General features: G+C 43.8%; 1 protein-coding gene across 1 annotated transcript in view; it reads right to left on the bottom strand.

Annotated features, from left to right (window-relative positions):
• Positions 1-1681: 1681 nt before the first annotated feature.
• Positions 1682-23812, bottom strand: part of DCTN2 (dynactin subunit 2) — a 57594-nt gene continuing 35463 nt past the window's right edge. Inside the window, exons 3-14 of the mRNA XM_087710593.1 lie at positions 18707-18803; positions 17266-17327; positions 16693-16791; positions 16311-16471; positions 14724-14877; positions 13350-13415; positions 11631-11669; positions 9974-10051; positions 9160-9231; positions 5760-5862; positions 5467-5558; positions 1682-2199 (exon numbers count right to left, since the gene is read on the bottom strand). Coding sequence (XP_087566719.1) covers positions 2113-2199; positions 5467-5558; positions 5760-5862; positions 9160-9231; positions 9974-10051; positions 11631-11669; positions 13350-13415; positions 14724-14877; positions 16311-16471; positions 16693-16791; positions 17266-17327; positions 18707-18803 — 1110 coding nt within the window. The 3' untranslated portion in view covers positions 1682-2112. The remainder of the gene's footprint in view (positions 2200-5466; positions 5559-5759; positions 5863-9159; positions 9232-9973; positions 10052-11630; positions 11670-13349; positions 13416-14723; positions 14878-16310; positions 16472-16692; positions 16792-17265; positions 17328-18706; positions 18804-23812) is intronic.

Genomic DNA, 23812 nt, shown 5'->3' with positions numbered 1-23812 from the left:
CTATCCCTAAAAGGAGATGAACTACCGATAGTTTGATCCACATATACAAAAATACCCCCTCCCCCGCACAGATATTTGACTACTAGGGCAATGTGATCGATGTAATTGCAGGCTTCTAGATGTCAAAATACTACCTGAAGGAAAACCGGAGGGAGGGGGGGGCAAAGTTCAGTGAACAAACTACCTGAGTTGATTCTTAAGTTATCTATAAAAATTCAAGACAAGATTTCCCTTTCTCCAGTGGTATCTGATAACAAATCTTCCAAATGCTTTGATTTTCAAAGCTCAGTGGAGTATCAGTCCGGAAGAAGCTGCTAAATTATACAAAAATACTGGAAACCTAGAAAAATCTTAGAAACTAGTCTGGTAGCTGCATTTCTATAACATTCACTACAATTCAGTATCTCTAAGGGGTATCCATATGTACTATACCAGAGGTGTTATTCAGCAGGTTCTGACCAGTTGTGGAGAACCGGTAGCGGAAACTTTTGAGTACCGTAGTTTGGAGAACGAGTAAATACCACTTCTGACTGGCCCCGCCCACATCTATTGTCTACCTCCTGAGTCCCAGCTGATCGGGAGGAAAATGGGGATTTTGCAGTAACCTTCCCCTGGAGTGGGGAGGGAATGGAGGTTTTACAGTATCCTTCCCCTGCCACGCCCACCAAGCCACACCCACTAAGCCATGCCACGCTCACCAAGCCACACCCACAGAACTAGTAGTAAAAAAAAATTGAATTCCACTACTACACTATACAGTAACTGCTAGGAGGGAAGCCGAGAGGGAAGATGCGGGGTCTTATTTTCTTGAAGATACTGACATTACATGTGGCAGGCAGAAATCTAAGGAGGCTGATTTGTGCGTTTGGGATTAAAAGATTTACTTTGCTTCTGGTGCTTTGTATAGATTTGATACACCAAGAGCTCTGAGGGCTCTTCAGAAATGGTGGCATTACGTTGCAAAAGAAAGCACCCATTTGCGACAGGCCAAAAGCTCTTCCTTCATGGATGCACACGAGGCCCACTTCTTCAAGGCATTCCGGGCCCCTAAAGCTGCTGCGTTCCCCAGAGGGAAGACAAGAATGTGAGGCCTCATTAACCCCGTGCAAAGCCAGATGGCAAGTTCATACAGCCCAACTTTAGACAATGAAGTAGAGAATCCCCCACCCCCACCCTCTCTGACCTACCAGGATACTCCCAGGCAGGCCCTTCAGAACTGCCTTGCTGCTTAGTCACCCACTGATATCTAGTGATACGCCACCCTAGGCCTCGTAGTAGCAAAGGAGAGTTTAATCCCTGATGAAAACAGATGAGAATATAACAAATCATCTGAAGGCGAGATGGCGAGAGATTCATTAGATCTTATGCAGAGGTGGTCTTCAGCCAGTTTTGACAGATTATGGAGAGCTGGTAGCAGAAATTTTGAGTAGTTCGGAGAACTAGCAAATAGGCTGGCCCCGCCCCAGATGCCTCACAGCCGATCTTCTTTTGTTGCCCTGAACAGGAGAATGGAGCTGGAAAGCAGGTTAGTGGGGTGCAGAGGGAATGGGGATTTTGCAGTAACCTTCCCCTGCCATGCCCATAAAGCCACACCCACAGAACCGGTAGTAAAAAATTGTGAATCCCACCACTGATTTATGGCTCAACTTTTTTTTTTTTAAAAGACTACAGCACAAAGCAGTAAGCATCAGAGTTTAATGACAGAAAATAATTATACAACACAATTCAACTCCCATGCTGAGAACATAAGACGCCTTTCCATGTAAAAGGCCCTTCCTTCCGGGCCACAAAGAGGCAGCATGACTTCCTCGAGGAATGGGCCAAAGGATGACTTCCCTCACTGGGACAGAGCTCCCCCCCATTCAAGCAGGGAGTGCAGCTTTCCCCTCTGCAATCAGCAGCCTTCAAGGACAGGGAAACATTGGAAGGGGGGAGGGGTCCAGCTGCCTTTTAACATAGAAGCACTGAGTCCCCTGGCCCGTAGGAAGGTTCAACCCCTGCTATGAATGTGCAAAAAAAGGGACGAAGGTAAGGAGAGGACAGAGCAATTAGTGTGTGTTTTACAAGAGTGGGGGCAAACCTTCCCGCCCTGCCTTTTCTGTTAGAGGAGGTTTATTTGGCCAGCTTCTGTACCCGTGAGTTGATGTTGGCAAAATTGTCTTCAACAGCAGCTAGATTCTCTTTCATGGCTTTCTGAACCTAAGGAGAGAAGGTGAGGGGAGAATGGTCAGCCACGAAGGGGAAACAGCCAGCCAGATTCATTGGAACCCCTCGCCTACCACCATATACAGTGAGGACCCCATGAGCACCAAGTTGAGGCTATCTACCATCTGGAACCCCCAAATAGCAATAGCACTTAGACTTATATACCACTTCGCAGTGCTTTACAGCCCTCTAAGCGGTTTTACAGAGTCAGTTTATTGCCCCCAACAATCTGGGTCCTCATTTTACCGATCTCAGAAGGATGGAAGGCTGAGCCAACCTTGAGCCTGGTGAGATTCGAACTGCCAAATTGCAGTTAGCTGGCAGTCAGCAAAAGTAGCCTGCAGTTCTGTACTCTAACCACTATACCACCAAGCCTCTCGGTGCTTCAGGGTAGTGCTGATATCTAATAACTAGAGGCTGTGCTTTAGTAAACTGATTCAATACACATCAAGAATAATAGTATCCTCTACACAGAAAAAATTGGGCAAACATCCTTTTTTATTTTACATTTTTCATAATTTGCAAAATGTTGCATAATTTCCTATCATTTATAACCTCTTTATCTATCTATCTATCTATCTATCTATCTATCTATCTATCTATCTATCTATCTATCTATCTATCTATCTATCATCTATCTATCTATCTATCTATCTATCTATCATCTATCTATCTATCATCTATCTATCCATCTATCCATCTATCTAGCTATCTATCATCTAATCTATCTACATCCATCATGTCTGTATACATCTCTCTATCATCCATCCATCCATCTCTATATAGCTCTGTGTGTGTGTGTCCGTCCGTCCATCCGTCCATCCATCCTCTATTTATCTATAAAATCTCTCTTATCTATCAGTGAATTTTAGTTATTATAATATTAAACATCCAACACCCAAGCTGAGCATGGAAAAAAGTCTAACATTACTTGAACCCCCAAATCTTCTAATGTGGTCACTGCCCTATCTGCCCCTTTTTTCAGATTTAGACATGATCTAGATCAGGGCTGTCAAACTTGCCACCCATGGGCCAGATGCTTCACGTGCTGACCACACCCACATCCAGTTTAGCAAAGGGGGAAAAAGTTGTGATATGTCATGTGACGATGCTGAGACAACGCGAGTTTGACACCCCCGATCTAGATCAATAAAAGGCAACCTCAGATTCGTTGATGAACACTGTATTAGTAATTTTCTTTTTAATTCCCTTACAGTGTTTTTGGAAGCCTGACTGAGCATCTGGGGAAAGAAACAGAGCTGGTAAAACAAAGAGAGTTGCCGTTGTGGCAGACAAAGGAACCCGACTGACTGTGCTGTATGAGAGAGAAGGTACACTAACAATGGATTCCTGGATGGACCAGATGACCTGTCTCTGAGATCTCCTCCATCTCCTATGATTCTGTAAGGAGGAACAGAGCTACTGATGACTCCATTGATGCTACCGGTCAGAATTGTTGCTAAACTAGGTACCAGCCCTCTTCCAAAAACTTGACCTCCAAAAACCGATGACCTCTGGAGAGCCAGGGACGGAGGCCACGCCTCCATCCTGGTTCTCCTTGACCTCTCAGCGGCTTTCGATACCATCGACCATGGTATTCTTCTGCGACGCCTGCGGGAGGTGGGGGTGGGAGGCACTGTCTTGCGGTGGTTCTCCTCTTACCTCTCGGACAGGTCGAAGTTGGTGTTAGTTGGAGGGCAGAGATCGACCCCTAGGCCCCTAACATATGGGGTGCCGCAGGGTTCGGTCTTGTCCCCCCTACTTTTCAACATCTACATGAAACCGCTGGGCGAGATCATTCGGCGGCACGGGATAAAATACCACCAGTATGCGGACGATACTCAGTTGTATCTGTCCGCCCCGTGCCAACTCAATGAAGCGGTGGACGTGATGAACCAGGGCCTTGAAGCTGTTTGGGACTGGATGAGGGCTAACAAGCTTGTGCTCAACCCAGATAAGACCGAGTGGCTGTTGTGTTTCCCTCCCATTAATTCGGCAAGTGTTCCATCTCTCAGGCTGGGGGGTCAAACATTACACCCCTCAGACAGGGTCCGCAACTTGGGAGTCCTCCTGGACCCACAGCTGACTTTTGAACACCATTTGTCAGCTGTGACCAGGGGGGCATTTGACCAGGTTCGCCTGGTGCACCAGTTGCGCCCCTACCTGAACCGGGAGGCTCTCACAACAGTCACTCGTGCCCTTGTGACCTCTAGGCTGGAATACTGCAATGTGCTCTACATGGGGCTGCCCTTGAAGAGTATTCAGCGACTTCAGCTAGTCCAGAATGCGGCCGCGCGAGCGATTGTGGGTGCACCTCGCTTCACCCACATAACACCTATCCTCCGCGAGCTGCACTGGCTACCTGTCGATCTCCGGATACGCTTCAAGGTGCTACTTGTCACCCATAAAGCCCTTCATGGTAGTGGATCTGGGTACTTGAGAGACCGCCTACTGCCAATTACCTCCACGCGACCGATTAGATCCCATAGACTAGGCCTCCTCTGAGTTCCATCTGCCGGTCAATGCCGACTGGCAACTACGCGGAGGAGAGCCTTCTCGGTGGCAGCTCCGACCCTATGGAACAATCTCCCCGTGGAGATTCGTACCCTCACCACCCTCCAGACTTTCCGCACAGCCCTTAAAATCTGGCTATCCCATCAGGCCTGGGGCTAAAGACTGTAACCCACCCGAATGGTATGAATGTTGTGCTTTTAATTATGTATTGTTTTACATGTTAAATGTTTGTTTCCCCCCCCCCTTTGAGTTGTAAGCCGCCCTGAGTCCCCCCAGGGAAAAGGGCGGCATATAAATAAACTTTCATAACTCATAACTCATAACTCTGAGATCTCCTCCATCTCCTATGATTCTGTAAGGAGGAACAGAGCTACTGATGACTCCATTGATGCTACCGGTCAGAATTGTTGCTAAACTAGGTACCAGCCCTCTTCCAAAAACTTACCCTCTGACCTCTGATGTTCAGAAGACATTTCTAAGAAAACGTTAAATGTATCTTCCCAATTACAATGTCTAAAGATTATATAATCTTGAGCAAATGTTACATATCAAGACTCCTCCCTCTAGACCTCACAGTCATAGGATAAACAATTCCGCATACCTTTTGGTGAGCGCAACAGATTGCTCCCTACTCTTAAACGCTGTGAGACATGCGTGCATGTTTCACGTGCAGAGGGATGTTCGTGAAGATTCAGGTCACAGAGGTCTGGCACTACCCCGGGTGATTCTCAGTGTTCTAAGTCTTACCTGTGTCAGCAGGGTGACGTTATCCTTCAGGGAATTAGCAATCATTTGCTGGGTAGTATCCAAATGAGTCAGGAGCTGACCGAATTGCATGGCTGTAACCAAGACGAACCCAAGTCACTTGGAGGAAAAAACTGTTCAGCACTAGAATTGCTCCTTGGGGTAATAAGAACCCAAAGGCTGAGAATATTTATTGAATCCATGACTTCAAGGCTGGTTGGTTTCTCCCCCCCTCCACCCAGTTTTTAAGAAGTCCTCACCATAATCCCCCCACCAAAAGAGGCCCGAGAACTCACCTTGTTCATGCAACTGCCGCACGGCCACGAGGCGCTGCACCACCTCAGGTAGGGTGCTAGCCAGGGGGCTCCACTCCTGTACAAGTGCATACAGCTGATGGACCTGGAAAGAGAGAGAGAGAGAGAGAGAGAGAGAGAGAGAGAGAGGAATCTCATGAGCAAGGAGAGAAGTGGAGTGACGATCTGGCCCTGGCCTTGACTTTCTGAAATGCCACACCACCTAGGTGAACAAATGCATGTGTGCATACCTGGGAGAAAGTTGGCCCTCAAATCTCATGATCTGGTTGCAGAGGTGGTATTCACTTACCTTCTCTACCAGTTCACAAATGTGAGCCCGTGTGCAGGCGTTCAGGCTTCCACGCATGCGCTTTGGCTAAAAAAAGGGGCCTAATGGGATGACATAGAGCTGGGGCAGGTGGGCGAGGCCAGCCGCGATTTCTGCTACCGGTTCGGGCAAACCGGCAGAATACGACCACTGTCTGGTTGGCACTAATCAATTATTAACCAACCATTAACCAACCTACATATACAGGTAGTCCTTGAGTTACGACCACAATTGAGCCCAAGATTTCTGTTGCTAAGTGAAACATTTGTTAAGTGAGCTTGCCTCATGTTACGACTTTTCTTGCCACAATTGTTGAGTGAATCACTGTGTTTGTTAAATTAGTATCATCATTGTCGTTGGGTAAATCTAGCTGTCCCATTGACTTTGCTTGTCAGAAGGTCTCAAAAGAGGTTCAGGTGACCTCAGGACACGGCAACCGTCATAAACACGAAGCAGTTGCCAAGCATCGGGATTTTTTTTTCAGAACAGTTTTTTATTTTAATTCTTCATACATACATTCACAAATATACATTCTCATAGTTATTATTCATAGTTATTATTAATATTGCGTGTATAGCCTTTAACCTTTATAACAATTCTTTTCTCCATCTAAAGATTTGAATATATAATCGGGACTTCTCTATCTGCCATTCCATACATCCATCTTCTTTTATCACAACCTTCCTTCCCTACCCTTTTCTCCTTCCCTCCCTTCTTCTCTACTTTCTTCTTTCCTCCTCTCCTTTCCCTTTTCTTCTTCCCCTCCTCTCCCCCACTCCTCCCCTCTTCTTCCCCTTCCTCTCCCCCACTCCTCCCCTCTTCTTCCCCTTCCCCTTCACCACTCCTCCCCTCTTCTTCCCCTTCTTCCCTCCCACTCCTCCCCTCTTCTTCCCCTTCCTCTCCTCACTCTTCCCCTCTTCTTCCCCTTCCTCTCCCCCACTCCTCCCCTCTTCTTCCCCTTCCTCTCCCGCACTCCTCCCTCTTCTTCCCCTTCCTCTCCCCACTCCTCGCCTCTTCTTCCCCTTCCTCTCTGCTGCCAAGCACCTGGATTTTGATTACATGACCATGGGGGGGGGGGGGATGTTGCAACGGTCGTAAGTGTGAAAAAAAAACAGTTGTATGTCACTTTTTTTCAGTGCTGTCGTTAACTTTGAACAGTCACTAAACAAACTGTTGTAAGTCAACGACTACCTGTAATTAGTGCATAAATCAGCTCTAGTACAGGCTGAACAGTCTTCTTGTTCAGTCACTGCTCTAGTTATGTTGCCATCTAGCAAAGTTCAGTTCACAAAATCACATGCCAGCCACTAAGTGCTAAGGGCTAAACAAATGGTGCACCTGCCTGTGTGACAGCAAGCCATGTCACGTGCCACTCCCTTCTCCATTCTTAGAAATCGTATGGGCATGTAAGAGCACAATCTCCATTTTTTACAGGCAGAATCTGAACAAGGAATCAGTCATCTGGAGCTGACAAAATGAACTCAGGAAACCACCAAGATCTAGAGTCATCAGGACTCAATGAGTTTTAAGTTGACACAACAGATTATTAATATTTCAAGATATGTTTTTAAAAAAATGAGTTAGGTGTAGCTGCTGAATTGGTAACAGGCAGTACAAATCACCATATACTTAGATTATCAGCCAGAAACAAATGTTGCCCTTGCTGAATGCCAGGCATTCACACTAAGGGCTGGGCAAGGATCCAGATTCAAAAAGCAAAATATGATTTGATCTAAGCGTAGATACATACAGTACTTAGTGTCCATTGGAAACCCCTTTAAAAAGAGAGAAGGAACTATGGTCCCATTATGATTTCTAGACTTCAATTCCAAGGATTCCTGAGCCAGCATGCATGGCTGCTCAGGAATTCTGGGAGTTAAGGTCCACACATCGTAAAAGGGCCATGATTCTCCACCCCTGTCTTCAAATAGGAGGAGGAAGGTTGTGTTGGAGATGTTCGCTGCCTTGAGCTATTTGTAAAAATAATAAAGGTGAGATACATATTTTCCTCCTATTCAAGTCAAGGAAAATTGCTTTAAAGTTTTCCTGATATACAATAGGTTGCGATAGCCATGGAGACCACAATTGCTGTAGCTAAGCAACACAGTTATAAGGGGCGGTGTCATGTGAACAGGGCACTTATAGCAGTAGACTTATATACCGCTTCATAGGCCTTTCAGGTCTCTCTAAGCGGTTTACAGAGAGTCAGCATATTGCCCCCAACAATCTGGGTCCTCATTTTACCCACCTCGGAAGGATGGAAGGCTGAGTCAACCCTGAGCCGGTGAGATTTGAACCGCTGACCTGCTGATCTAGCAGTAGCCTGCAGTGCTGCTTTTAACCACTGCGCCACCTTGGCTCTTAGTGATGCCAATCCCAGCAGCCTTGGTTACCAACGTTAAGGGAGGACCTCTCATAACAGCAAGATCTGTGAGAAGCCAGCAAGGAGCATCAAAAATCACAGACACATAACTGCGGCTTGCTGTGATGATGCAATCATGAGTTGGGTAGCCAGATTGTGATCATGTGACCATAAGGATGTTGCAATGGGTGGAAATCTGAGAACTAGTCCTAAGTGCAGCTAATCCTCAACTTACAACGGTTCATTTAGTGACCGTTCAAAATTACAACAGCACTGAAAAATGACCGTTTTTCACACATGATCAAAATTCAGATACTTGACAACTGACTCATATTTATGGCGATTGCAGTGTCCCATGGTCATGTAACCTATGTAACCCTTCTGCAATCTTCTGACAAGCAGAGTCAATGGGGAAGTCAGATTCACTTTACAACTGTGTTAATAAGTTAACAACTGCCGGGATTCATTTAACCACTGTACAAGAAAGGTCGTAAAATGAGGCAAAATTAATTGAACACATGCCTCATTTAGCAACAGAAATTTTGGGTTAAATTGTCATAATTCAAGGATTGTCTGTACCATTTATTCAACATCAACATTATAACTTTGAACATTAAACAAATAGTTGTGACTCAAGGACTACCTATATGTATGATTTTTTTTTTAAGTGTATTTATCACGTTCTGTATTAGAAAGACTGAACAGAAGCTGACCTTGCTTTGAGTGTCTGCGTCCTCTACTGTGGCTTTGTGCTTGGCAATCTCATTCACTTTTCCCAAAACACTCTAGGAATGAAAACAACAACAAAAACTGATGTTAACAGAGCATCCCACAATACCTTGCCACAATGTCAATATCCCATCGGATAAGCCCAAATGTATTTCCTGCTGGCAAATCCTAGAGAAACTTTTTCCAACTCTTTGTTCATCAGTTCCACAACCCAGACCTCTGCTCTCAACTGTATATTCATCTTCAAAATCCTCTACATCAGTGTATGTTGGGGGAAAAAGCAATAGAACTTCATTTTTGTATATGATAAGTGCAGCAAGATTGTAGACACAAAGATGGAAACACCCGGCAATGCCTGCAACGGAGGAATGGTCGGGGAAGATGATGGAATTTGCTGAGATGGCCAAATTCATTTCTTTGATTAAAAAAAAAATACAATGTTTCCAAGTATTTCTGATTGGAAACTTCTTGCAAACTTTTTCCAGAAAACAGGAAAAAACCCTGAACTTACGATTTAGGGTTTGAAGATTACATAGGACAGATAATAGAAAGAACAGAGACATATTGTAACTTTAGAGAAAGGGGTAAAGTGCTGTAAAGCAGACTGGAAGCCATTTCTTTAGATCTGTTTTCTATTTTTCATTTACTCTTTTTTCACGTTTAGCTTTCTCTTTGACTTCCTTCTTTTCCTCTTTTCTTTCTTACTTTAAATGACTTTGTATACGCTTCTAATCTTCCTTTTTAGTTTTTTAAAATAAAATTATATTTTAAAAAAAGTAACCCTAGAATAAATCCCACCTGTAGCCTTGCCTCCACCTGGTCCAGAGTTGCCACATCTAAGGAGTTGACTTTGGCCTGCAAGAGCTCCACGGTTTCCTAAGGGTGGATGGGATTGAAGAGTGTCAATCACTCAGTTGACAATACAGAGAATGAAAATCTAAAAGTCCTTGAATTGCTTGCAACATTCTGATTAATCAAATGTACCTGCAGTCTCTAAGCCTCACATAACATTTATCTTGGTTTTCCTTTTCCCTTTATTTCTAAATCTAAGGCCCTCTCTCCTGTCACTAGCTCACAAGGCCCAGAAGTGTTTATTTTTTTTAGTTATTTTTAGAAAACAAAACCGATTGGTGATAGTGGTGAAATAATATACATGGAGCTTTTTAATATATATTTTTGTCCATAGCCAGCTATATATCATTGAGTATTTACAACTGATAATATTGTCTGAGGTTGATGTGTGTATACAAACTTAATGGTGAGGAGGCCTACATATCCAGATACAGATATGATGGAGATTATGTCACCAAGAGCTTAGTCATTCAAAGTATGAAGTTATACCCAATCTTTCAATCCCTAGCATTTACAAAAGTTGAGGTCCTTTTAAACTATTACATAACATTGAGTGTCCACAGGATATGGATAAAAAAATACACACACACAAGAAGACAATAACCCTGAAAGTGCATTCAAAGCTGTGCCTGTCACATATAAAACCATGCAGTGCTTGGATCACACTACTGTGGTCATTGTTTTTACTATTTGACTATTTTCTGCAGACACTCCTGAAACAATAACATTTATTACATTTTAATCTCGTGCTAACGTCTGCATGAGATTGGAAAAAAGTGTACTTTGCTGGACGAAAATGTTTTTGGCAAGTTCTCTGTCCCTTTGATTTTTGGCTACGAAGACACATAGCCAAATCTGGACTACCTGGTCTAGAACATCTTGCAAAGGCTAAATACATGCCTCACTTGTACCTTACTGAAATCTATTCCGCCTCCCCCAAATTTCTTCCTTTCTCTAACTCTCCCAATTCCAGGATTTTATATACATCCAAGGGCTTTGTACAGCAACTATCGATCACAATATGGGTTTGCAACCACCCACAGTATAAACCAGGGGTGGGCTTCAAAAATTTTAGCAAAGGGTTCTCTGCCTGGTTGCTGGATGGGCGTGGCCATAGTGGGCGGGGTCACATTGGCCTCCTGCACCACGGTGGAGGGGCGTTTTTGCCCTCCCTTGGCTCCAGAGACTTTCTTTGACTCTCCGGGAGGGCAAAAACAGCCTCCCCAGACTCCGGAGGCCCTCTGGAGGCTGGAAACAGGCCCATTTCCGGCCTTCCCAAGCTTCCAGTCGGCCTGTTTTTCACCCTCCCCCAGCCTCCGCACATGCCCTGCACTTACCTATATCCAAAACGTGCTGCGTGGGGACTCCTGGGAGGGGCAGGGTAGGCGGGGCCAGCAAGGAGTGAGATTTGGGGGGGTTCTCCAAACTGCACAGAATCTTAGCTAGAGATTCTCCCGAATCCCTGCGAACCCTCAGCAGCCTATCCCTGGTATAAACCAATCTACGAGATTCCTTCATACTTACTCCTGAAAAGCAGCCATCCCATTTAATTCCTTCCTAGTCCCAACAGGCCCCAAATAAGAAGACCGAATCAATGCCTTACCATTAGGCTAGCGCCCTGCAGTCCAACAGACAGAGGATTCTAGATAGAGGGAAGGAAAAAGGATGGTTTAATACAATGCCGTTCAGTTTCTAACAAAGACATTAGTGTGCAATACAATGTTATGTCATTAATACCGGCCAGTCTCTCTCAACCTTGGCAACTGGCAACTTTAACATATTTAGACTTCGACTCCCATGCTAAATGGGGAAATTCTGGAATATTAATCCAGAAGACAGTCTTTTTTTTTTTTCATTTTCCCTTTATTTGTATGCCGCCCTTTTCCCTGGGGGGACTCAGGGCAGCTCACAGTTCAAAAAAAAAAGGGGGGGGGGAGGACAAACAGTTTCCAACATACAGACAATACAACATATTAAAAAACACAACAGCCACACAATTCGAGTGGGGTTAGAGTCTTAACCCCAGGCCAGCCGGGACAGCCAGATCTTTAGGGCGGCACGGAAGGACTGGAGGGTGGTGAGGGTCCAAATCTCCACGGGGAGTTCATTCCAGAGGGTCGGAGCAGCCACCGAGAAGGCTCTCCTCGGGGTAGTTGCCAGTCTACACTGGCTAGATGATGGAATTCGGAGGAGGCCTAATCTATGCGATCGTATCGGTCTAGTGGAGGTAATTGGCAGTAGGCGGTCTCTCAAGTACCCAGGTCGACAGTGACTAAGGCATGAGAGACTGTCAGTATGGGGACAATTTGATCTATAAAAAAACTGTCAAAAGGCCCTCCAAGCCATGGCTGCCGTCTGCTGTTCAAACTGAAGGGAACACTTCGAAGGCGCACTTGGCCTATCCGGAGTAGTGCAGCCCCATCCAGGTGGAAATTCCCTGAGTTTAGGAAGGCCCCAAATCCTCAGCCACTCAGTCTGATTTGAATCTGTTTTCCCCTATCTAGGCCCCTACAATCTTCTTACAATGTGAGGTCCTCCTCCCCTCTGAATTAAAATTGAGTTCTAACATAATTAGCTTAAAATTGAGCTTATAACATAATTAGATCTCAGAATTCACCTAGTAAGGCAAGTGAATAGCCCTAGAAAGACCCCAAAGAAAGCTCTTCTTCATGGAATGCATCCACTGCTGAATTTCAGCTGTTGTCATACAGTACATATATTTTTCCCTATCTTCTCCATAAGAAAAAAAAACCTAACCTCAGGCCTGAATAATGATTAAGGCTACGGCAGTGTTGGCGAACCTTTTTGTCACTGAGTGCCGAAATAGGGGTACACACGTGTGTTCATGCCAGAAACCAGAGAGCAGACACCTGGTGCGCATGCGCGCCCTCGGAAGATGGTCTTCTGTTTCCGGCATGTGCATGCACAACGGCCACCTGGTCTTCTGGTTTCTGGCGTGCATGCCCACTGGCCAGTTGGTCTTCATGCATGCATGCACACCATAAACCAGAAGGCCAAAGGGCCAGTGCGTATGCATGCACCAGAAACCAGAAGACCATCTTCCCAGCACGCGCATGCACACCAGGCAGCTGCTCTTCTGATTTCTGGTGCTCCTGCACACGTGAAGACCAGCTGGCTAGCATGCTGGAACCCAGAAGAACAACAAGCGATGGATTGCGTGCCCAAAGAGATGACTCTGTGTGCTACTTCCGGCACGCGTGCCATAAGTTCACCATCACGGAGCTTTGGGATCACTACAGCCGATAAAAATCCCCATCATTGTCAGGCAACCTGCCAGTCTACTGCCCCGTGTGTCTCTCACCTGCACATCCTGTTCACAACGAACTGACGCCTCCAACTCAGCCAGACGCTTCTCCAATTCTGCTATCTGACAGGACACAAAAAATATCTATTGGAATATTTTTTTCTCCCCTCCTTCTGATTTGATCCACAAATCTCTGCTAGCTTGGACTCAAGCAGACGAACCGTTCTAAAAGTTTGTTTTGAATTGAGGAGTCTTCTGAGAAGCAGGCACTTCAAAGAACAAAATTGTCATTTGTTTCATGCCACTAAAAAGAAGTTAAGGGGTCAGGCACTTGTGGGAACTTGTGACACAGAAATATCACTCCCATCATCCTTTCCCAAAGGTCATGCTGGCTCCTGCTCCTGGAAGTTGTCCTTCAGCAATTTCTGGAGGAATATCCTGGATTTCTAACAGATGAACAAATCCTTCAGTGTTGAACACACTTTATGGAGCTGACTAGAAATGGGATCAGGCAAGGTTCTGTTTTAAGGTGTACACAGTGCCAGCAATAAGGAAATAGCTCCAGAAATCTGGAGAGTCTAGAATCCCAGTTTCTCAATGTTACTTTTTCTCTCTAAAGTCACCTTAATTTTTCAGCAGCAAGGTGGTGATATCAGCTTGACGACTCTGGCCTTAACAGTTTCCATGCAGAAGTAAGAGTAATTCTTGTTCAGAGATAAAAATTTTGTCAATCCTTAGATTCAGTTATTTCCACTATCTGCCATATTTTGTTTTTAACACCGCACACATATACAAACATACACACACACACACACAGAGAGAGAGAGAGAGAGAGAGAGAGAGAGAGAGAGAGAGAGAGAGAGAGAGAGAGAGAGAGAGAGAGACGTCTGTGTGTGTGTGTGTGTGTGTGTGTGCGCGCGCGCGCGCGTTTATAGGTTTTTTGGGGCTGTTTCAGATTGGTTGTTGGGACATCCCAAGGGGATAATTGAAGCTGTGGGTTTCGGTTGTGCGTCATGGTGTTTATAGCTCAGGATTTTATTGTTGCGAACCACCCAGAGTTGCATTTGAAGAGGGGCAAGTCTTACAAATCTTTTAAATTTGAAAACAAAATAAATAAATATTTCTCTTTTTAATTTACAAAAAAATATTTTTTTATAAAATGACACACACATTTTAAAACAGCGTTTATAGATGTCCAACCATTTTGGAGAGTGAGTTGTTTGTGAAATCATGAACATTAGCCCACGAATGCAGCTGTTGTTCTTTTAAACAGTTCACAAGCTTGCAGAATCCTTCCACCTTGGTTACCCAGGAAAGTCCTGGAGAAAGATAACTCACCTCTGTTCTACCTACTTCATATCTCACTATTCTAATGCATTTCCCCACCGTCACAAGAGAGGACCCAGGGAACAAGCCATTTCCCATTCTTACTTTTGCAGCTTGAGAGAACTTGTCTTGCTCAGGCCGGGAATGCAGTTCGTACGTCACGGTGTTTTCTGGGCCGGCTGTGACCTTGGCAGCACCTTTCCCACCAGCAGAAACGCTTTTAGCTGTTTTTGTCACTTCCAGTTGAAGAAGCAAACGCCTGCAAAGGCAGAAGAACCCATTAAGTCGTACAGAACACATGGGAAAGATGCACTCTCACTGATTGCATGAGCTACAATAACTATCTTACTTCAGGTCACAGGCAGTGGGCATAGTTATACATCCTAACACAGGGGTCTCCAAAGTTGGCAACTTTAAGACTTGTGGACTTTAACTCCCAGAATTCCCCATGGCCGACTGGGGAATTCCGGGAGTTGAAATCCACAAGTCAAGTTGTCAAGTTTGGAGACTCCTGTCCCAAAAGGAGGACATGGTCACAAAGTGTTACCAAAAGATTTGCACTTCAAATCTAATCAATAGTAGAGCTGGTTGTTTGCATTTGAACACATTATTTCACTGCTCTGACATGTGCGGCATGCAACTTTTTGTTTTTATACAATGCATATTAACCACAACCAAATGGAAACAATATTAGTTAAACCTAACACTCAAGTTACAATGAATGTTTCTAGTTTTTCGGGTGTGTTGAAATGCCAGCACGTTTCAGTGCCTTCCCCTCCCTCAGCTTAAAATAGAAAAACGTGAGTATGCATTGTTGTCATGACTACAAATATTTACAGGAATTGCAATTAAAAATTCCCCAAGTCAATGTTTTAACTGTTAATGTTTTTTAATTGACTTGGCTTGTCCGAAGGTCACCAAAGGAGATCATATGATCCCGGGCACTGCAACCGTCATAAATATAAGTCAATTGGCAAGTGTCTGAATTTTGATCACATCACCATGGGGATGCCTCAACGGTCGTAATTGTATAAAATAATCATAAGTCACTTATTTCAGGGCTGTTATAATTTTGAACGGTCACTTAATGAACTGTTGTAAGCTAAGGACTATCTGTATTACCCCTCATAGAGTCTGAGAGAAAGAAAAGACACTGTATTTTTCAGAGTATAAGACGCACCTTTTTTCCCTTAAAAAAGAGGCTGAATATCAGGGTGCGTCTTATACACTGAATAAAGCATTTTTTGCCTCCCAAAACCCTGCTCCCTTTGCAAAAATGGCCTTGCATAGCCTTTAGGAGGCTTACAGAGTGCTCCTGGGGGCTGGGGAGGGCAAAAATGAGCGGAAAATGGACCATTTTTTGCTCATTTCTGCCCCCCCCCCGGCCCCCAGGAGCACTCTACAAGCCTCCTAAAGGCTATGGCATGCCCTTTTTTTGACAAAAAAACAGGCCCATTTTCGCGAAAAACAGGCTGTATTTGGAAGGTCTGCAGAGTGCAAAAACTTTTTTTTTAAAAATTGCCTCTTTAAAATCTTGGTGAGTCTTGTACTCCCAAAAAAATATTTGACCTTGAGCTTGCCTGGAAAGTTGGCACTCACGATCTCAGATCCTTAAGTGCAGAGGGTCTGACTGGAAAAAGCTGGTGATAAAGGCTATTCCCTGAAGGACGTCTTCGCCCTATCACAACCTACTTGGCCAGAGCACCATCCGGGTCCGTCAAGTTGATGGCGGCGTCGGGTCCCAACAGTTTCTCCAGATGGGTGGAGACCAGTTGCTGTTTCAGGCCAGCCACTTGTTTTGCAAGAGTGACTGGTGTCAGTTTCTCCTCCGCTGAGGACTCCTTTACGCTGTTCTGAGGAAGCAGGAACACAAGTGTTAAAAAGTCTAATGATCCACAGTTGCCTCCCCTCCAACTTTAATGTAAGAATATGATCTGAGGAAGCGCTTAATTTTACACACACAGAAACTAAATAATAGACTGAGATCTGGCTCAGTTTAACCTGACGGTAGGTCCAAATCAAGAAGACCCCTTCAAGAAATTCCAGAACTCCTTTTTCTATCTTCAATTTTTACCTTGATCTTCTCCACTTCAGTAGTCAACTCCTGAACTTCATGCAGTAGTCGCTGATATTTTTGCTGAGGGGTCTCTTTCACATGAAGTCCTTCTCCTAACTTAATGAAAAAGACAGAGGATCAAGGTTAGCATTTCAGGATAGCAGTTAGTAATATATATATATAACTCTGGAACACCTTGAGCAATTTCAACCAAACTTGCTATACTGATGACTTACTCTCTGGAAAACACCCCTTGGGGTATGTGTTAAGATACAGCCTGTTGTGCCTTAAATGGCTTCTACTGCCTGTTGTAAAGAGTTAAAGTCGGCTTTATGGAAATGTTTCAAAAAAAGCGCCTGGATTTTTCTCCTTGCAGTGTCACCTAAGTGTGTGTGTGTGTGTGTGTGTGTGTGTGTGAGAGAGAGAGAGAGAGAGAGAGAGAGGGAGGGAGGGAGGGAGGGAGGGAGGGAGAGAGACTCTGTGTGTGTGTGTGTGTGTGTGTGTGTGTGTGTGTGTGTGTGTAGCTGAGCCAGAACTGGACTGGAAAACTCCCTTTTCAGTCAAATTTGTCCAAATAGGTCAACAACTTACAATTTCATAATCTCCAGACTCATAGCCAGTTCTTTTGGATTTGCCAATACGATCAGAGAAATCTATTGAACAGAGAAAAGGGACACCGTTAAATTTTAGACCACGAGTTGTAGGTTCGTATATTTCCATAAATTTAAGTTAAAGCAGATGAGTGTTAACTCCCCTCCCTTTGAACTTTGCAGTTTTTGTAGTTTTCTAACATTTCCTCTTGTCACAATGTGTCTGGAAACCTTGGCCGCAGTGTTGACGCTGGCATAAACTCTGATATTGGTACTCATCATTTGCAAGTCATCATATCACCAACAAAATCACCCAAATACCGGTACGCCTCGATTCACAACAGTGACTATTTAGTGACTATTTGGAGATACAATGGCATTGAAAAAAGGGACATGACCATTGTGGCATTCCAATGATCACGTGATCAAAATTCAGACACTTGGCAACTGTTTCATATTTATGATGGTTGCAATGTCCTGGGGTCATGTGATCACCTTTTGCAACTTTCTCATAAGCAAAGTCAATGGGGAAGCCAGATTCACTTAACAACCAGGTTAATAACTTATCAACTGCAGTGATTCTTAACAAATGTGGCAAGAAAGATCGTAAAATGGGGCAAAATTCACTTAACAAATGTCTCACTTAGCAACAGAAATGTTGGGTTCAATTCAGTGGTGGGATTCAGCCAGTTTGCACCTATTCGGGAGAACCGGTTGTTAACTTTCTAAGCAGTTGGGAGAACCGGTTGTTGGAAGAAATATCCTTTTTTGTCGTCCCCCCCCCCCCCACACACACACTTTACAGGGATAATCCTGTAAAGGAAACATTCTGGTATTGTTTCTAGCCTAATCTTTATTACCCTGCTTACAGAAACTGCCTCTCCAGTTAACCCTTATTTCATTGTAACAGCTAAGGCTAAGCGCCCAACGTGAGTGATGTTGAGTTGACCATGCCCACCAGTCACATGACCACCAAGCCACACCTACCCAGCTGGTCATTAGGGCAGAGAACCGGTTGTTAAATAATTTGAATCCCACCACTGGTTCAATTATGGGGTAAGTCGAGGATTATCTGTAGATGTATTTCACGTAGTTAATGCAACACTACCGCCATTATCATGGCGGTATTGTCCTTTTTTTTTAAATACTTGTAGGCAATGATAATATGATTTACAAATTTAAAAGAACAACCTAATGGAAACAAAATATACTTAGCAATTCAGAGCCACATAAATATAATAGCACCAAACAATAAATAATCCAGATTATAATTTGAATGGACAGAGATGTATTTAAATCTTTTCAATCATCACCTTTAGATCCTCTCTGTGGATTATGATAAGAGTATAACTATCACCTTTTCATGGTACATTTTCTAGTTCAGGGGAGAATCTGAAACTATTGCTCTTCCCTGGATGTGTTGCATGGCGACAGGTACTTACCTAGCCCTTTGGTACCCACTCTCTTGTCCTTAAATTTGTCATAGGCTGCATTGGGGTTGACTATGAGGTGTTCCACACTGGTGCTAGTTAGCTCCTCCTATGCAAAGAGAGAAGACATGTATTAGACAGTGAAGTCTTTGGGTCTCCTCCTCCTCTCCAATCCACACCCTCCTAACTGCACCCATCACTTTCCAACAACTTTTCTTTAAAGGTCTTCAGAACAGAGGAGGAGAAGCTCCACCAGCAACTACCCTGTCCAGTTGCAGTAACAATGTTGTTTTTGACAACAACAACAAATCAGCACAAATAGCACTTTACTAGATATACATACCGTATTTTTCTGAGTATAAGATGCATTTTTTCCCTCAAAAAAGAGGGTGAAAATCCGGGTGCATCTTCTATACCGAATACAGCTTTTTTTGCCTCCCGAAACCCTGCCCCCTTTGCAAAAATAGCAGTGCATAGCCTTTAGCAGGCTTCCAGAGTGCTCCTGGGGGCTGGGGAGGGCAAAAATGAATGAAAAAAGGCCGGGTTTTGCTCATTTTTGTCCCCCCAACCCCAGGAGCACTCTGGAAGCCTCCTAAAGGCTATGCATGCCCCTTTTTTGATTAAAAAACGGGCCACTTTAGCGAAAAATGGGCCATTTTCGCTCATTCCCCCCCCCCAGCCCACAGGAGCACTTTACAAGCCTCCTAAAGGCTATGCATGCCCTTTTTTGACAAAAATAGGCCCATTTTCACAAAAAAGGGGCGTTTTTACAGACTGCAAAAACTTTTTTTTTAAATTTGCCTCTTCAAAATCTTGGTGCATCTTATATTCTGGTGCGTCTTATACTCCAAAAAATACGGTAGTTTGAAATGCTATTGCTAGAGTCAAAAGGGAATCTCTAGGTTGAAATCAGCTCTGCATTGGTCAGCCGCAGGGTGGAATGGATTTCTCCATTAGTGCAGCTTGATTTACTAGAGTTTGCTAAAAGAAACTACTCGGTGGTTGTTTTGGATCATTTTGGTCTCCTCTACACCACAGAGATTTTCTCTTTAGCCAAACAAATCTGGGCAGGCTTAAGTGCCACTACAATCTGGTTTTTACATGACTGGGAAAGGACTGGGCAGTTCTTGGTTTCCCTTTCAGATCAACAAGTTTGTAACTAAATAGAGTAATCAAATGTACCTGCAGTCTCTAAGCCTCACATAACATTTATCTCGGTTTTCCCTTTCCTTTTGTTTCTAAATATAAGACCCACTCTCCTGTCACTAGCTCCCAAGGCCCAGAAGTGTCTATTTTTTTAAATTATTTTTAGAAACCAAAACCGATTGGTGATGGTGGTGAAATAATATACATGGAGAAACAGCTGATTGTCACATTCTCTTTCAAAAAGGAAAAACATTCAAGTGTTTAGATTGGCACAATTCTAGCTGTCTACATGCCTTGGTCTCCAAATGTTGATCAGAATCTCATTTGCAAAACTAAGATGAAAGTTGAAGTTTGTCCAAGTCTACATGGCTTCTGAATAATTTTTTTGCTATTTTTTTTCTTGAAACATGAGAAGAGTAAAGAAACTATTGTGTATATGGGTAGAAGGACAATATCCTTTCCTTTAGTTTATTTTATTCATCATCATTCATCATGAACATGAGCAACGGTGACGCAGTGGTTAGAGTGCAGTACTGCAGGCTATTTCAGCTAGCGGCAGTTCGGCAGTTCAAATCTCACCAGGCTCAAGGTTGACTCAGCCTTCCATCCTTCCGAGATGGGTAAAATGGGGACCCAGATTGTTGGGAGCAATATGCTGACTCTGAAAACCGCTCAGAGAAGGCTGTAAAGCAGTATATGTCTAAGTGCTAAGTGGTACTGCTATCATAGCAGGCCTTTGTTCTTCTACTTCCCAGGATAAAATAAAATATTGTCTACATACAAACAGACGCAGAGAATTGTTTAGGTTTTTTTAATGACCCAGTCCATACCTGGTTTGATGAGCAACAGGGGAAAAACAAGTTGTAGAAGTCACACAGTGGCTTTCTAATTCTGGGCATTATGTCTATCAATTGTGATAGATGAGACAGTTTTAACTCTGAGTTTTACTGATATTCTAGTTTTATGATTATTGACTTTGTTTTACTATTTTGCAAAAACCACCTTCAGTCTTAGATGGAGGTGGCATAAAAAGAAATCTATCAATAAATAAAATAGGAAAATCCACATTGTGGGTGAAGAAGCCTTGTTGAGTCCACATTTAGAAGAAGAATCTGTCTTCACGGTCAAGACAGTGGAATGTTAATTTTAATGCAAGGATGCCAATAATCACAGCAAGCACTTAACTTGAGAGTATCCCTACAAACTCAAGAGTATAAAGGTAGTCCTTGACTTACAAGTTTGTTTAGTGACTGTTCAAAGTTACAACGGCACTGAAAAATAATCACACTTATGACTGCTGCTGCATCCCCACGATCATGTGATCAAAATTATGACAGTTGCAGCATCCCGGGGTGGGGGGGAAAATGTGTGTGTCACGTGATCCCCTTTTGTGACCTGACATGCAAAGTCAATGGGGAAGCCAGATTCAGTTAACAACCAGGTTAATAACTTATCAACTGCAGTGATTCACTTAACAATTTTGGCAAGAAAGGTCGTAAAATGGGGCAACTCATTTAAAAAATGTCTCACTTAACAAGAGAAATTTTGGCCTCCATTGTGATGGTAAGTCGAGGACTATCTGTACTAAAGGCATATTTGGATATCACAAATAGTATCTAAAATGATGGAAGCTAGTTCTCCCATTCATTACAGGAAAGATAAAATTTTAGATGAAGAAAAATCAAAGCAGTTGATTATCATCAAGCATTAGTTTGATTTACAGAGTATTAGCCCGGGAAATCTGTACGGTCTTTAAAACAAAGAAAAACAAGAATTATGTTAAAAAGACAAAGAAAGCTACCTGGGACTGACAGCATAATTCCGGTACTGTTATAGCTCCCATCCATTTTAAAGAATTATAACAAAACATAATAACAACGAGAAGGCAGGGAATCAAACTGAAAAGACATTTTGGCCAGTCTTCCACCAGAGGTTCCAGAGAAGCTTAGTAGAATAAGGTCAAAATTATCATCCTAGCCTCATTCTCCTGCTCGTCTTTGGGTCAAGAAGGATAGTCCTCCAATGACAGCCCATCCCCGCACTCAACATATGAGAAAAGAGAAACGGTTTGTACACAAAGTAACTCTATGGTGCAGGGAGAATAGGCTTGCAAGTCAGACTTGCAAAAGCAGTACCAACTGCAGAACACAAAGCGACATACGCATGTCATAAGGTTACAGAATAATGAAAACATCCAGAGCTGCCTGACTCACACGAGCTGCAAATATAAATGATCAGTAAAAGGTTTATTCCATGAGCTTAAGGTGGTTCCTTTTATGGGAATATAAGAATGCCTCCCGCCTGGCCCCAACCTTTCTGGCATTCTCTACATAGCACAGTGGAATATATGCCCTGCAAAAAAAAAAAAACCACACACAAGGTGGGGCTATGTTGACATTGTGGTTTATCCAACTGGGAACAAAAGCTGTTTTTCTCTCTCTCTGCAATCCACCCAGCCAGGGCAGAGAGGACTGCAAGGGCATGGATCGTGTGTCTTGTGACACACATAGACACACACACTTTGGAACAGGTCACCTCAAGAAGTGCCACCACCTGCTTGGCCCAAGCTTTTAAATATCTGGCATCTTACTCTGAAGGAGGCAAAGTTGAGGGCAGTGCCCAGCTCATGCCCTGTTAAAGGGTGGCACATTGCCACAAAAGCATGAGCAATCAATAATGTGGCTGGATTCATTCACTAAAGCTCGGTGTAATCTTCCACGTCATTGCATGTCAGAGAGTGTATGCGTCGTATCGTTCAGAGATGGTTACGTAGCTGCTGCACTTAGATTTCTGCCAATGTTAAGGTCGTTTGAAAGTGCCTTGCTTTCCGCCCGCCTCCCCACAGGAAGTTGGAGCGACCAATCAGCAGGAAGGACATACACAATGCATAGTTAAGATTTGGGAGGTGTGAGCATCAGCCCATCTGCAACCTATGCTTATCCACCAACCTCTTTACAATGCAGGTATATCGCCACCTACAGTCTAAATCAAGCCATGGATAATGAGGCCCTATTCAATACAAGTACAGTAATCCTCGATTTACAACAGTTCATTTCAAAGTTACAACGGCACTGAGAAAAATGACTTGGGGCCATTTTTCACATTTACGACCTTTGTAGCCTCCCCGTGATCAAAAGTCAGAAAGCTTGGCAACTGGCTCATACTTGTGACCGTTGCTGTGCCCCAAGGTCATGGGACCCCCTTTTGCAACCTTCTCATCAGCAAAATCGTCGGGAAAGCCGGATTCGCTTAATAACCGGGTTATTAACTTAAACAACCGCAGTGTTTCATTTAACAACTGTGGCGAGAACTGTCATAAAATGGGGCAACATTCAGTTAGCAAATGCCTCACTTAACAGCAGAAACGTTGGCTCTATTGTGGTCGTAAGTAGAGGACTACCTGTACCTGGCCTTATTATGCTGGCTGAGGGTGACTAGGCATGTTCAATTAGAACTTAATTCCTCCTCTCTGTACTTTATGCAGCTTCTTGGGAGGGCTGGAAGAGAGAGACAGACAGAAATGGGAGGGGGGGGGAGAAGCAGCTTCCTTGCAGGGCTGGAACATAATTCTGTTCTTTTATGATCCTAATTCCCCTCCTCTAAGCTAAGAGATGTCAGCCCTTTTGACTTTAATGGACTCTGAGGGGAAATATACGGCTGCATCGAGGCCAGGCTGCTTTTGAAGAGCTATTACAAGATGCTCAAACTTCTGCTTTTATTTCCCTTTGCTTTCTCACATTCAATGCCTCTGGAGAAATTGTTCTCAAAATACCGATGGCAAAAAAAACCCACCGTCTAACCGCATTGGATTACAGCAAGGCTAATGCCACAATATGGGTGGCAGAGATGGTTTAAAAAAAAGAACACAATAAAGGCGAACTTCAAAAGCAGGTGGGATCCCTCAAGACAGGATTATGCTGCCAGCAGAGGCTATTCTGCAAATTGTGCCTTGATGATGTCTCATCGCAAGAA

This window comes from Thamnophis sirtalis, unplaced genomic scaffold, assembly GCF_051295495.1.
Source record: "Thamnophis sirtalis isolate CommonGarterSnake01/CBP01778 unplaced genomic scaffold, rThaSir2_p1.2 scaffold_3, whole genome shotgun sequence".
NCBI classification, from domain to species: Eukaryota; Metazoa; Chordata; class Lepidosauria; order Squamata; family Natricidae; genus Thamnophis; species Thamnophis sirtalis.
The sequence above is the reverse complement of the archived record's forward strand: the minus strand, read 5'-3'. Positions and strand labels throughout refer to the sequence as shown.